The 14,620-nt window shown below is 39.3% G+C and overlaps 1 protein-coding gene across 4 annotated transcripts in view; it reads right to left on the bottom strand.

Moving 5' to 3' along the window:
- ephb2b (eph receptor B2b) overlaps positions 1-14,620 on the bottom strand; it is a 192,194-nt gene that overhangs the window by 91,431 nt on the left and 86,143 nt on the right. For all 4 annotated transcript variants that reach the window (XM_069183719.1, XM_015337251.2, XM_006641931.3 and 1 more), the window contains exon 3: positions 4,544-5,228. In XM_069183719.1, coding sequence (XP_069039820.1) covers positions 4,544-5,228 — 685 coding nt within the window. The remainder of the gene's footprint in view (positions 1-4,543; positions 5,229-14,620) is intronic.

The following is a 14,620-nucleotide window of genomic DNA, read 5'->3' as shown; positions in this document are numbered from 1 at the left end:
AACAATGAGATGCTTAAATAGGAACTGAAATGTTTGAAAAATAAAAAGCACATGTATAATGTGCTGCGAGGAAATTCTTATCATTAACCAAGCCGATGAGCTTCCATTTCCTACAGTAAGTGGTTTAGCCTAAAATTTCTAAAGCACATTTTTGATGTTTTCAATATTAAATTTCCACAATTTAAAATTAGCGTTAAAAAGAAGACTTCTATTTGAGACAGAACATTAAAGAAAATATTTTTTTAATTTACTGGGAAAACAGCCTAGGATTCGTAACACAAATAAGCTCAAAATGAGGCAAGCTCGAACAAAACATAATTTTTAAGTCTTAATGTAACTGCCAATTGAAGATATTATGATAAGCCCCATTTTAATACTTCAAGAAACTCTGGGTTCAAGAAAGTTGAATCAAGAAACCCTGTCAAATGTTTTAATTTACACAGGCATAATTATATGTTTGTCTGGGAAAGCATTTTGAAAAATGACATTTTCATATTTTTTTGCATTGCTTTCCTTTGGCTATAATATTGTTAAATTTGCCGTTTTCTCACTGTGTAATGGCTCATATTGATATACTGATACTGCTATGGTGAGAGCTGATTGAGAGTGCACTGTTAGTGGATTCAAATGCAAATGTAACAGAAGTAACAAAACAAGGCAAATGTAGCAGTAGTGAACTAGTACTCACAACCAGTAACACAATGTCATGCATGCTTATGTCAAGGTGAGGTTTGAAAAACACCATGGAATTAGTGCTTATTTCTTCACATAACCAATAACAGCTGGATGACAGGGTTAAATATGAAACAGGCTCGAAGGATGCCTATAAGATAAAGCTGAAACAGTGAGTATCTGGTTTTCCTTATTCTACACTTGCTTTTCATCTATTTGCCATGTCCTCTGCTATATGTCCTAATAAAAGACCACTCTATCCCCAAGAGTCGAGACCCTTACACTTCATTCAACTGCATTTGTTTTAAACCTCTTTCAGATAATGCACCTTACTCATGAAACTTTAACTGCGGCACTATAACAGAGTGTTTATATGTATTCTTTCAAAGCTAGAGCACTTTGCAAACATGACAATGGCATTCACGTTAACATTGTAAGATGCTAAACGACTAAAAAAATATAAATGGTGTTCCAATAAGACAACTACTGTGGCAAACAAGCACATTTCTGACATAATGATATTTGTGATGAAATCGTGCCGTCACCCAATGAAGTGCAAGTCATGCCACTTTTTGTTTTTATTTTAATTTACCACTGTGTGGAAACTGTATTGAATAAAAGAAATAAGAGATTTAACAACGATGTTTTCCCAACACAAAGTCAAAGTCTCTCCTAGTCTATACAACCTGCAGCTTTTTTCATATTGTCACACAAGGTTTCTTTATAGTATTTATTTAATTTGTGCTTCTGTAACTTTTTCTCTGTTAAAAGCATTAAATACAAACTCCTGTTAGAAAACAAACAAAACCACAAAGAACCTGAAACTACAGTATATCATTTCTAAAGCACAGTTGTGTGCATTGATATGGAAATACACAAAGACTAAATCACAAATGGGGCTCCTGACAGGCTCAAGTAGGAGAAATGGTCACTCATCGCACCCTACAGCCCAGACCGTAGCTTTCCAAAAGGCAGATGTCTGAGATACTGTACATCAAGTTTATCCAGCTGAGTGGTCTCTCTCACTTTGCAGGGAGTCAAAAGTCAAATGATGGGCAGGTCTGGGGAGTATGATTGCAGCACAGGAATAGCAGTTTTTAAAGGGAACTGCAATGCTATTTTTCTATTAAGGGGTTAGAAATAACATGTAAAACCTGCAATTTACATCACAAAATAGACTTCATTTCCAGGCATGAGCAGTACCATATTCTGTGATTCAGAACGAGGCGACCAAACTTCCAGTAAGGTGAAGCAGCCCTATAAACAAGAGATCTGAATACATCTTTTTTAATCCAATAGAATGATTGCTCTTGACTTTGAGATGGTTTGGCTGATAAGTCAAACTTACTTGTTAACTCTGCATGCAGATTACATTGGAACATTTCTTCAGTGAAATCTTTGCTGCACATCCTGTACTTGTCCTGTCATTTCAGTGACTACTGAGTGGGAAGGACATCTTTAACCTGTCACTCTTGCTCATGGTGAGACCAGGGGTTTTTGACAACATGGAGACTCTCCAGTCCTTTCACAAAGTACAGGACTTAGTGCTTAATTGAAATTCGTAAAACTTTGCAGCACCATGAATTAAATTATTTTGATACCAAGATTTAATAACTGGTCTGAGAAATTGGGATTGTAGTTCCCCTTTAATGTTGTAAACAAACAACGATTCCAAAGAGGCTGATTGTATATTACAAACTAGCCAACCTGTAAAATATCTTAAAAATAATCAAATAATTCAAATTATATGTCCTCTCAAAGCACATAATTGAAAAAGTGAGCTGTGTCAGTTAATGAGAGACGCTGCCCCTTCCTGTTAGGTGTCAGTAACTGTATCGCTCTAAGTGAGCCACCCACTCCTGTCATCACCAAAGGCTTTTCTACTTCACATCCTCCAGAGGAGTGGGAGAAAATCACCGTATAATCATGCCAGTGATTATGAAACGGGATGTTATGTACCAGCCTGACTGAAAAGCAGAACCATTTTAGGACAAAGGTAGGTGTTTCATTCGTCAGTCTTATTAGCAAGAGCACTGTCTCTGAGGCCGTCTGGAGACGGGGAGGGGCGGCCTGGTTGCGGCTGGCAGAACAATAACTGCCGTTGTTTTCTGTGGGGTTGCCAGCTGAGCAGGGCACGCAGCCTGCCCGTGTGTTCCTTCCACATACTGTACCTGCCCCTCAAAGCTGTCGAGGCGTGAGCCAGGCATGTCAAAACAGCTCCTGGAGCTTTTCAGAAGAAAGGAACACTCTCAAATCCAACATGTGGGGCTCGGACCTTACTGGAATTACAAAAGATTGCTGAAGGGGAGAGCCCGAATTTATTCTGACACATTTGTTGCCTATTGTAACCTGTACACTGGGTATCGGTATTTGGATATGCATTTCTTTTAATTTCCCCTCAGGCACAATGACATCAACCAGCTTGTTTTAGCACAATGTACCAAGGGAAGCCTATTTGTCTGAGCTCTATGAAAAAAGGCCCTCGTCCAGCTCCTATCTGAGAACAGAGCTCTTTGCTTTAGGCGGTGTGTGTAAGAGAATACTTTGATTCCAACCAGAAGGGCCTATTGAAAGTCATTAGCCTGGAGAGCTTCCACACTAGAAAACTAAGTCTCATACCAGGCTAAGGTGACACCCAGCTTGTTTCTGTATTACCAAGAATATAGTACATTTTTAGCACATATATTAAAAAAAAAGTATGATTTTTCCGACTATCAAAAACAGAAGAGTCTCTGATTTTTCTCAAGGGCGTCTATCTGATACACACCTTAAAAAAAGATGGACCTGGTATGCTTTATTCTAAATGTTTTTACAGAATAATAAGGGTCTTTGTTATATCATGAGCTGACATTATGCTTCTCAACATAGGAAAAAAGTTTCTTTTCAAGTTGGAATCGAAGAGGAGTGTACAATTACATCTCTACACTGTAGAATATGATATGTAATAAATTATTGTACAATGGCAAAAAATAAAAGCTTGCAGCTATTATGGTATCGTGTGATCAACTGCCAAAAACTAAGAGGTCAAACACTGTAAATTATTAAGTAAATTTAATCTCATAGAATGCTTTCAAAGATCTTACCATTATGAATACTTAGTTATTTAAAGACAACATTGAGGTAATGTCTACTCAAAATACCTGTAATCTTCAACAAAAGGAAATTATAGAATAATTTTTTTCATATATATAGCAGAAGAAAAAGGCTTTCCATGTGCTGTAAATGGAGGAATTTCAAGCATCATATTAAGTGCTGGCCTGACTATGAAGATCACCGCAAAAGGTCATATCGCCACCTGCCATATGTCTCTGTTCCTGGTCCAGTGCGTGACAGTCTCTACACACTTTCACACAAATTGTCTGTTTAATATTAAATCTCATAGTTTGCATATAAAGTGTATCAAGAGCCTAACATGAGTCTGACATAGTAAAAGCTGCAAACAAAGGATGAAGGATGAGTTCAGCTCGAGGGTCTTTAACCCATAAGAGAGTCCTCATGTTCTCCATCACAGTGAAATCTAATCTGAAGCTTATTAGCAAACATCTTCACTTTCAGACTTGCTCCTTAATGTTTGAAATTGAGTTACAAAATTAATAGATGCCATAAAAAACATATTTGGCTGAGGCTAGGCGATAAATGTTGTCACTTTCAAAGAAAGCACAGATTCACTTTGCATCAAGAAGAAAATAGGGGTTGTTAGCAAAGGACTAAAATAACCTTTAAGAACGATCTTAAAATTATTCTACTTCTGATTTGGTAATAAGCAAAATTAGATCAATTGCTCAAACCTGGCAATAAATTATTTGCGGACCTCTATAAATACAGTCAATACGACTCAGCTTTCACGTCTTTCACAAGAGGTAGTCCTTACCTTTGCACACTGTGCCGTTCTCCACAGCCTCATGCCCAGCCTTGCACATGCACTTCCCGATGGGCACCATCCACTCGCCATCACCATTGCAGTAGAGCTTGATGGGAACATCCACTTCCTCTGCGTTGGGCACACAGGTCCCCCGCGCTGTCACCAGGGAGGTGCTCTCGGCACCAGAAAGAGTCTCTTGGAAGATGGCCCCGTTCTGGATGACCCGGGGACATTTGCGGTAGAAGACCTTGACGGCGATCAGAGACATACAGCCCCCATAGTCCTGGAAGGCCAGGTAGAAGCCATTGCGCGAGACGGGCCCAAAACTCCTCACCTCCGTATTGATCTTCATCACTCGGCCCCCCAGATCCACCTGGGAGAAGCTCTCATCTGCCGCAATAGTGTCCACCTTGATCCACGGGTTCTCCATCCAGGCAGGTGACGACTTGCTGACCGAGTCCGTGTCGGACTCATAGTAGTAGAGGTTGAAAGTCTCTTTGCAGGAGCCCGGCACATTGGGGATGCTGCTGCAGTCACGCACCGAGAACTTCATCTCGACGTGGATGCGCTGGGCGCCCCGCCGCCTAATGTACTTGGTGCGCACCCAGTTGTTCTGGTTAGTCTCGAAGACGTTGCACACCTGGTAGGTGCGGATGGTGTTCATGTTCTCATCATAGCCACTGACCTCCTCCCACTGTGGAGCGAATAAAGACGAACAAGTGAGTGAAGAGATCGGGCCTTTCAAACAGAAGTGTTTAGCTGTTTTCATACCTCTCATGTTTTCTGGAACCAGTTTCGTGCTCTTGGAACCTCTTTTCCTGGAATGTTTTTTGCAGTTCTTAAGCTCGTATTCTGGATTTTGAAATCCAAAGAAGGCTAAGACGTGAGCTGTTCCATTAATAAGCTATTTTCCCAAAACCTTATTACAAGGAATGTTAGGTAAGAAATGATAAGGAAAATTAATTTGGCAGCTTTATTTTGGCATCAATGTGGCTTGCCTTAATTTCCCTAAAGACTAAAACACTCAGCATCTGTGCAACCCAGCACTGGAAGCACTCAGCTAAAACTACACACACTAGGCTTTCAGATGGCTCACAGTGTGAACTGCATTCAGTTGGCTTGTTTTCCCAGTATACAAAGTTTTTGCATTGTTTTCATCAAAGCAAAGCTGTTTTTAGTAAAGTAGTAAAAAAAAGAATGCTTCATGTGCTGTGTAAGATACAGTAGAGGTCCTTATTTTCTAATTTAGTATAGTGCCTTTGATGTTACCAGTATCGTACCTTTGATGTTTACTAATTAAGACATTTCTGAACACAAAAAAGGATAATAATTAACTCCAGTATTTGTAAGATTTGCTAGCTTGATTGTTTTTAGGCTGTAAGAACTTCAAAAAAAAAATATTTCCTTCAAATAATATTTTATACACATTTTAACTATCCTATTAAAACAAGTATGTTTATCAAAATAGCAAGGAAAACAAGAAATTATGATGATTATTGGATCAAATGACCAAATATTGGTCAAATATCTCCCTCTTGATGAATCATTAATTGATGCTATGCACTGGAGGCAAATTCAGATACAGGAAGGCTAGGCTTCAAGAGATCTCTTCACTTGGGCTTTGAAAATCTCCAATCGTTAATGGCAAAAATACTAGCCCTACTGGCTCGGAGTTATGTGAAAAGTCCTTAGTGGTAAAAGCCAACCACTGGATTAGTCTTAACCTTGACCTCGGGGTCTGGGGCACCTCCCAAACCTGCCCCCCTGCTTTCTGAGCACACGAACAAAGTGGAGTACATGTGATTCTCCCAGACACGCCCCTCCTAGCTCCGTCTCCAACCCAATTGCCAATCTTCACTCCTCACTTCACAGCTGACATAATTCTTCAAATTAATCCCCACTTAACTAGGGTTTTGACAGGAGAGCAGGAAAGCCAATCTCCAATTAAAAACATAAAAATAACAGATTTTCTTTGATTAATTAGAGCATTTTTATTGTCTATTTTTTTATTCTATGTCCCAAGTATTTTCTGTAAAGGAAAGCAATAGGGTGCTCTGGCAATGGAAGACTAATTAAAACAGGCAATTCAGTGATTCACAGTTGTTGTTCTATAGGTACTGTATGTGTGCATGTTTTAAGGTATGTTTTTAAGCTTTATTATGTATGATGGAAAAAAGAAACCTCCTAAATTAGTTACTACAATGTCGTAGTAAAAGCTCAGCATGCCAAATTGTTGAATATCTCGTTTGCAACATATTGTACATTCTCGATGATTCAAATAATATTGGATAAAGGGACCACAAATGAAATGGCTGCAGAGTTTGATCCACTTATAGTATTTCACAATCAGTCTTCAGATGTGCTGTATCCTACAAGTATTATTAGACTGTGCATCTGAAAGTGTCAGGGTTATGGATGACCATCTCAGGACTGTATCGGTCTCAGATGGGGGAGTTGGATGATGGTTTACTTGAACAGGGACCCTGACAGGGTGAGTAAGGAGCTATTAGGGTCACCGTGCCACAAAAAAGAACCCTTTTTCAGGGATTGGTGGGGTAAGGGTTGGGGAGGGGGACACTACATGTGATGTCCATTTATCCCAATGAAACCAATGCCTTTGACAGATCAAATTAAAAGAAAGGAAAAAGAAGTGCAGGACTAATGAAAGGCAGAGAGAGGGGAAAGCCCAAACAAATGTCTTTTGATAGAGGGCCCCTTTTGTCATGCCACAGCTTTCCTGACACCCTTTCATGAGAGCCAGTGGAGGGAACCAAATGGGGGATAATAAGGGGCCCCCAATCAAGTGCAAAGTGTGAAATTAGAAGAAACGTCTTCATTTTCACAGTTTGTTTCTGTTAATTTGACACCCTGGCAAGGTCATGTGTTTTAAGTTGTGGTGCAATGGTGGGGATGTGGGTTAGAGGGGGTGGTGGAACTGGGGGGGACTGGTAGATATTTCTTGATGCGGAAGGAAAGAGTTGGCTGGATTTAACTCCAGGCTCTTTCTTTCCTTAATGATGGCTTTAACACAGCCTGGAAGTGCAATGACCTTGAATTGGCTTTGTTAAGTTCCCAAAGTTCGGGACTCCAGCTGCCACTACCTTTGGACACTAGATTTGACCTCAAAAGAAACTCTTTTCATTAATTCAATGAATAAGTAACGATAAGAGCACAGACTGTCGTGTCTATATAACCAGTGTCATAAGAGACCCAACATCACTGGGCTGAAGTGGAGAATAGCTCACTAAATAATACAGCAGAAAGCAAACTGCAAAGTTGTATTGCAGCAGGTGTTTGTTGGCAATTCTTTACATGCTGCAGTGCTCTTTGGAAACCAATTTTTCAAACTAGTTTACTTAAAGAATGAAGATGTTAGCACACCCACAACCTTTGCCAACACCTTGCTTTATAAAACAGTGTGAATTAATTCTGATCATAGTATGTCTTTTTTCCAATGAATTAACAGGCAGTCTACTCTTCATAGCTTGAGGCCTCATTTCCTGAGGTCCTTGAACAACTACAAACAGCCAGTGCAATGCAGCTCCCACTGTCCAGAATATTGAATTTTGCTCAAAACCCTCAACAAACTGAAGACAACATTCTTAGTTTTCTTTTTTCTTCACAACTGGGAATGTATTGATTTCCTACCAGAAGATTCAAAAGCATTCATACATATGAAATGTTTTTAGAAGAAATTGGAAATGCTGTACTGTATACTATAGGAAAGATGCACTTATTTCTAAGTGGGACTTAAATACAGCTATTGAATAAAAGAAGATATAGGAAAAGAGTCTTTACCCTATTGCTTGGGATGACAGAGTGCACAGTCTGGCTAAAATGTAATTAACATAGTGCTCTAGGAAAACTGTACTGGTGTTTTATTGTTCACAATAGCTTTGGGTTACAGTGAAATATAAATAAATCAATCACTCTTTTGCTGGCAGAGTAAGTATCAGACTACAGGTTGTGAATTACAAGACCGGATCAAAAGCTATGAAGTGCAGGACTTGTTTTTGTAATCTTTAAATTATTGCTGAATTCGGTTTAAATATTGAACAGTTTTGCTGTTGTGTCACACTTGGTTTCTCCTCTAAGCCTCCATTAAGACCTAGGATACCGATTATAAGGAAGGAAAGGCTATTTTAGAAACATCAGAGTGTGCTGTGTGAAGGACCACACTAATGATTCACCAGTGCTGGCGAGTTCAAACTGTTATTCTAAAGGCACATTTATTTTTTCACCTGCTTCTTGACAGTGCTGAAGAGGCACTAATGGAATGTTTTAGTGCTCCTCATCAAGGTTCAGAGTACATGTTGAAGTGATGGCTGAGAATAGAGCGCTTTAGTGTACTGTTGTGGTTTTCAAAACTACCCCTCGGTCTGGAATTTGACCACTTCAGCGAAGCTTGTTCAGATGTCCTGACTGCTAGTACACATATTCTTTCTATAGTTTATGCTAAGGCTCAGGTCTGAAAAAACAGACCTTTGGTAATATTCCTCATGTTTTTGATTTGGTAGAATTACATGTTCACAATTGTTTCAGGACTAAGAACTCAGCTGAGTCGAATACTGAGCCACAATGTATGGACATGGGCATCCACTGATACTGTTTTGATAGATTGGTGCAGAAACATCTGAAATTGACTCATCATGTGTTGACTATTGGGATGTTAGCATTTTCCCACCCTTCTCAGTTATGCTGGGTATATTTCCATGGTTAGAAATATACAAAAAGAGCAAAACATGCATTTCAAAAAGAAACAAATTCATAACCCACTTTTTTGTGTGACCAAAATATAGCATACATGACAAAGTTACCACTGCTGTGGTGACCAGTTTTTACCACACAATGCAATATTTCTACCTCACCATGTTTCCAGATTCTGGCATAACAAGAAAAATGTCATGTGGTTACACAAAATGTGCAGTGATCATCACTTCCAACGCTTTACCTCATATTGCAAAACATGAGCATGGTCTGAAAAAAGAAGCTGTTTAACTTTTATGACTACCATGATGAAAAGTCATTTGTCAAGTCAATGTCAAGAGTCTTATTCACATTACTGCAGGGCTACAAGGAAACGACTTTCATTTGGAAATGCTTTCTGCCTACACAACCAACAGTGATAGCTCCCAATGATGAGAGCACTGTCACTAAATTTTTAACTATTTCTCAGCAGCAGCTAAACAGGTTCATAAGCTGAAAACTGTTCTTAACTGTGTGGATGACAATTACACTGCAAACACATCTCGGCAAGGTGGCCCGCTGTAAGGAGCCTCAACAATTCCCGGCCACCTAGTGTTACTTTCTGTCACCGAGATTACTGCAGACATATAATGGAAATGACAAGGATGGTGCAGCAGTGCCACGAGAGCTATTGCATACATCTTTCCAAAAGACTACACTGAAACTCTTCTGTGATGTTGTGCTCAATGTTGAAGGAAAGGAGCTAACTGGCTGTGAACTGAACAAGATCCTGTAAGATGAATCCTTTCTTTGTTTTTTGAGAGAAGTGCTTTGCTGAAGCAATTTCCCACACCGCAGGCAGCAGCAAGCGAAGATGACTTTTTAGCATTCTATCAGCATGTTTCAAGATATTTGGCCAAGAGGTTTGAGTTTTCTGATGAGAATTTCATTTAGTGATTGACATGCTTAAGCACTTAAGGAGTTCAGCTTCACTGAGCTGCGTGAAGCAACTACAGCTCTCCAGCTGCATGCTAGACTAGACTAGACTTTATGATGAGTTTTGTGTTGGTTTGACAGCCTCAAAGAAATCGCAACAACTGCCTGTCATGGACAATTTTAGTGACAGGGAGAAGAACATCAAATGTGATCACTCTAGCCTCTTTTGTTCAAACATCTTGGCCACCAACTCTTCCGGTGTAAGACTGTTCTGAATGACTGGAACATGGACTTTCCAATGGAACCAGGGCTATATGGGTTTTGTTAAACGTGAAATTCAGATTTAGGCCAACTGTGGAAAGAAATGCCAAGAATTCGACACTCGCATAACTTAAGCAGAAGGCAATGCTGGAAGCTGCATAATCCAGCAAAAAATATGATATATCATTTTGATTAATTTTTCTTAGTAATTAGTAGGGTGCTTCAGCATAATGTTATGTTTTAATTTATTTATGTGGGAATTGTTTGTATGCTAACCATACAATGGTGTTGGTCTTATGTCAATATTATGTCAATAATATGTTAATAATATAATTATATAATAATACACTGTTCCTGTCACTATTTGTTCTAGGTCAACTCAGTGCTCCTTTATAAAGAGATATAATTAGTATCAAACATGACCGTAGCACACTAGCTCGTTTCAGATACAACTAATTGTGGAATATATATTATTATAAATGTGACTGAACATGGAGATATAAGGGGTGACACAGCCCTTGTAATTTTAACTGAAATTATTTTTTTCCTGGGTGGCACAGTGGTGCTGTGGCTAGCATTGCTGCCTTACAGTGCTAAGGCCCTACGTACAACTCCTGGGGTGCCATCTGTGTGAAGTTTGTACACTCTCAACATGTTCATGTGAGTTTCCTCTGGATGCTCCAATTTCCTCCCACAGTACAAGGACATGCTGGTAGGTCAATTGGCTTCTGTGAAAACTGGCCCAGGTGTGAGTGTGTGTATGTTTAGGTCTGTGCCTGCCCTGCAATGGACTGGTGTCCCATCCAGTTGTATCCTGCCTCCTGCCTTACACCCATTACTTGCTGGGATAGGATTCAGCTTCCTCAAGACCTGTACTGGTTAGAATATAGATGGATGATGGATGGATGGATTGATTTTTTTCCCTTACTGGAGTCCCACAATGTCTCCCATAACCTGCCCTGGCATCCTTCAATTGAATTAATTGCTTACACTTACATAGCATTTTTCTGGACACTCCACTCAAAGCGCTTTACAGGTAATGGGGGTCCCCTCCACCACCACCAATGTGCAGCCCCACCTGGATGATGCGATGGCAGCCATAGTGCACCTGAATGCTCACCACACATCAGCTATCAGTGGGGAGGAGAACAGAATAATTAAGCCAATTCATAGATGGGGATTATTAGAAGGCCATGATCGGTAAGGGCCAATGGGAAATTTGGACATGACGCCAGGGTAACACCCCTATTCTTTTCGAGAAATGCCCTGGGATGACCACAGGACCTTGGTTTTATGTCTCATTCAAAGGACAGCACCTTAACTTTACAGTATAGTGTTCCCCCTCACTATCCACAAGGTAAGCGTCCCCTGCTGGCCCCACTAACACCTCTTCCAGCAGCAACCTTAAGTTTTTCCCAGCAGGTCACCCATCCAGGTACAGACCAGGCTCACACCTGCTGAGCTTCAATGGGCTACCAGTTGTGAGTTGCAGAGTGATATGGCTCCTGGCATGAATTGATCAGATCTGGTCATGCAACTGTGAAGACGTTATATACAGAATTGAGATTTACAACCTCAAAAACTGCCTGGAATTCAGAGCAAAAAGCATAAAGAAGCAGAGAAAATCTGGTTAAGCGTGGATTCATAGTCTCAAAATAAAACGAGACATAATCATTCCCCTTTCTGGATATTCCCACACTGATTTATATGCAAATAGATGTCCACTTGCTCCTAATATGGTTCTTGCTTTGGAAGATTAAGAGAATTTATAATATAAAAAAACTGCATACTTTACGTCTTGTCGAGAGTTTATTAATTAGAAAGGTGTCAACATATAAGAGCTGAGGAAGAAGCATTCCAGAAGTGATTTGAGTAAATAAATAATTCTTTTACAACAGACAACATTAAAAGCTCCCTAGGGCAAGTTGTCCAATTTGCAGTTCTGGGAAAACTGTCTGAGTTACACAATCTTCCCTGAGGGGACATAGGACAAAAGACGGCAAGTTTGAGCAGCATGTCTGATAGCAGACAGCCTTCTCTCTCTCCAGTTCCCAGCCATGAAAAAAGAACGTGCTGCCAAGCCTACGAATTTCCACTCCAGAATTACAAAAGCACGCAGTGACAATTGTGGTCAACTGCAATTATAATTACCCACACTGACAAATGATCTACATTAATTATCTTTACCGATACATACCAACATTACTTTCTAATGATTGTTAACTGGAAGCTAGAAAACTCAGATCAATTATTCATTAACTCTTCAGTCCCTGTCTTATTCACTTTTCTTAAATAAAGACACAGATTTTTAGAATATATCGTTTAATTGATATGTCACAATTTGTACACCAGAATGCGCTATGCAAAATTACTTGCTCCACACCAGTAAAAAATCATATGAATGGCAAAACTGAACTGCAGCCTAACAACTACAACACTTTAAAAGAGAGGTATTCACTGAGTATGAGTATGCCACATAATGCAATGCTAGGCAAGGGGGTAATTCAATAAGCATGATTATGTCACAATGTCACATTGATCACGCACTCAAGAAAGCATTAGCTACATACAAAATTATACTACAGAGAGATTATTTACAGTTAAATTAATCAAACACACACCATAGCTTTACAGAGCTTACTCAAGCAAAGCTGTTAATATGAGTTATAATTCCCAGTCATCACCTCACACCAGCAATGTGTGCTCACTTTTCTTACCTCAAAACACAGTCATTACAGTAGAAACCAATAATGAAATTAAGTTTTCTACTGCATGACAGTGTAGTAGCTCCCTGGTGCATCATCTGACAAAGCAGTGTTTCCGGAAAGGGATGTCTACTGGTATTGCATAGCTGTGTCACACTCAACACCTGCACAGTTATTTGAAATACTGGCTACTGCCAAATGTGCGTCATTAAAATTCTTAGTGACGTGTTTAATTGGAAATAGAGAAAAATAATCTTAGTATTGTTTTGGTAAGTGGGCCTCATTCTGTGTAACACATAGTCAGAAAATTACACAAAGGATGAAACTCATCCAGTCTTTGTATCTGGAAATTAAGGCCTCTCTGCCTATCATCTCTTCAATCTTAATTTCTGAGATCCTGTATCAAGGCTATGTTGTTGACCATTTCACTCTTCACCATATGTCTCTCACTGCTGCCATCAAAGCAATTGACTGCTTTTGTGCTAACATTGTACTCAGAGAGCTGTGCACACAAAACATCAGCCTGCCCTCTCTTGTACCTTGCTTGTTAACTGTAGCAGTATGCAAAGATACTACCTGACTATTAGTGTCATGCTCTCCAAAATAGTGTTAAAAAGATTAGGTAGTACATACTCCCTTTGAAATACATGGCCGCCCACATATTTGTCAAGACAATGGCCATCTTCATATCGGAAAATAGTTTCTATTATTTTATTTTAAAACTTTTTTATAATCAAAAAGGATGGATACAATTGTCGTATGCAATCTGAATATAAGAAAAAAATGATTCTCTGACTTTAGCCAGACTTTTAATTATTACATTGTACAAAATATAGCATAATTCGGTATCAGATGCATTCTATAGCACATGTACAGTATAAGGCTGAATTAACAGCCTCCACAGCAGTAGTACCAAAAGTTAGTGAATTTATCTGAAAGTGACATCGTTAAAATCTTATCCAGTGATCTGAACAGAAGAAAATAGGATTCATTAACTCCTGTACTGTCAATGCTGCAAGAAACATTCATTTGCTGAAGCAAGAGAGATGGCAAAAGTGCAACTCCTAGACACTTACAAACACTACAAGGGTTTTTGCTTTTTATTTCTAAATCAAATTCTATTGGGGTTCTTCTCAATGCCGATAATGCATGAGCTGGAGACCACTTTGAAGACCTCTATGGACCCATTTCCTGAGAGAAGGCGAGAGACAATTAAGCAACTTCAAGAAAATACAGGAAGGATTTTCTGAAAACACAGGGAAAAGTCTAGTCATGCTGCAATACTGCTTATAGAGGGATTTCGGCTGTGTGGTAAAGGAGGATTTAATAGATTCACTCTTCTATAGTACTGCACCCAGAATGGATACAAAAAGCAGAATCCTTCTGTTAACACACATCCTAAGATTTTACATTGATCACATTTCAGAATTGCTTCCAGTATTAGTGGCACAGTTGACAAACTCTTATAGTTTTTCTTTTAAATGAAGAAGAGTTTACA

Source organism: Lepisosteus oculatus, chromosome 25 (genome assembly GCF_040954835.1).
Source record: "Lepisosteus oculatus isolate fLepOcu1 chromosome 25, fLepOcu1.hap2, whole genome shotgun sequence".
In the NCBI taxonomy this organism is placed as follows: domain Eukaryota; kingdom Metazoa; phylum Chordata; class Actinopteri; order Semionotiformes; family Lepisosteidae; genus Lepisosteus; species Lepisosteus oculatus.
The sequence above is the reverse complement of the archived record's forward strand: the minus strand, read 5'-3'. Positions and strand labels throughout refer to the sequence as shown.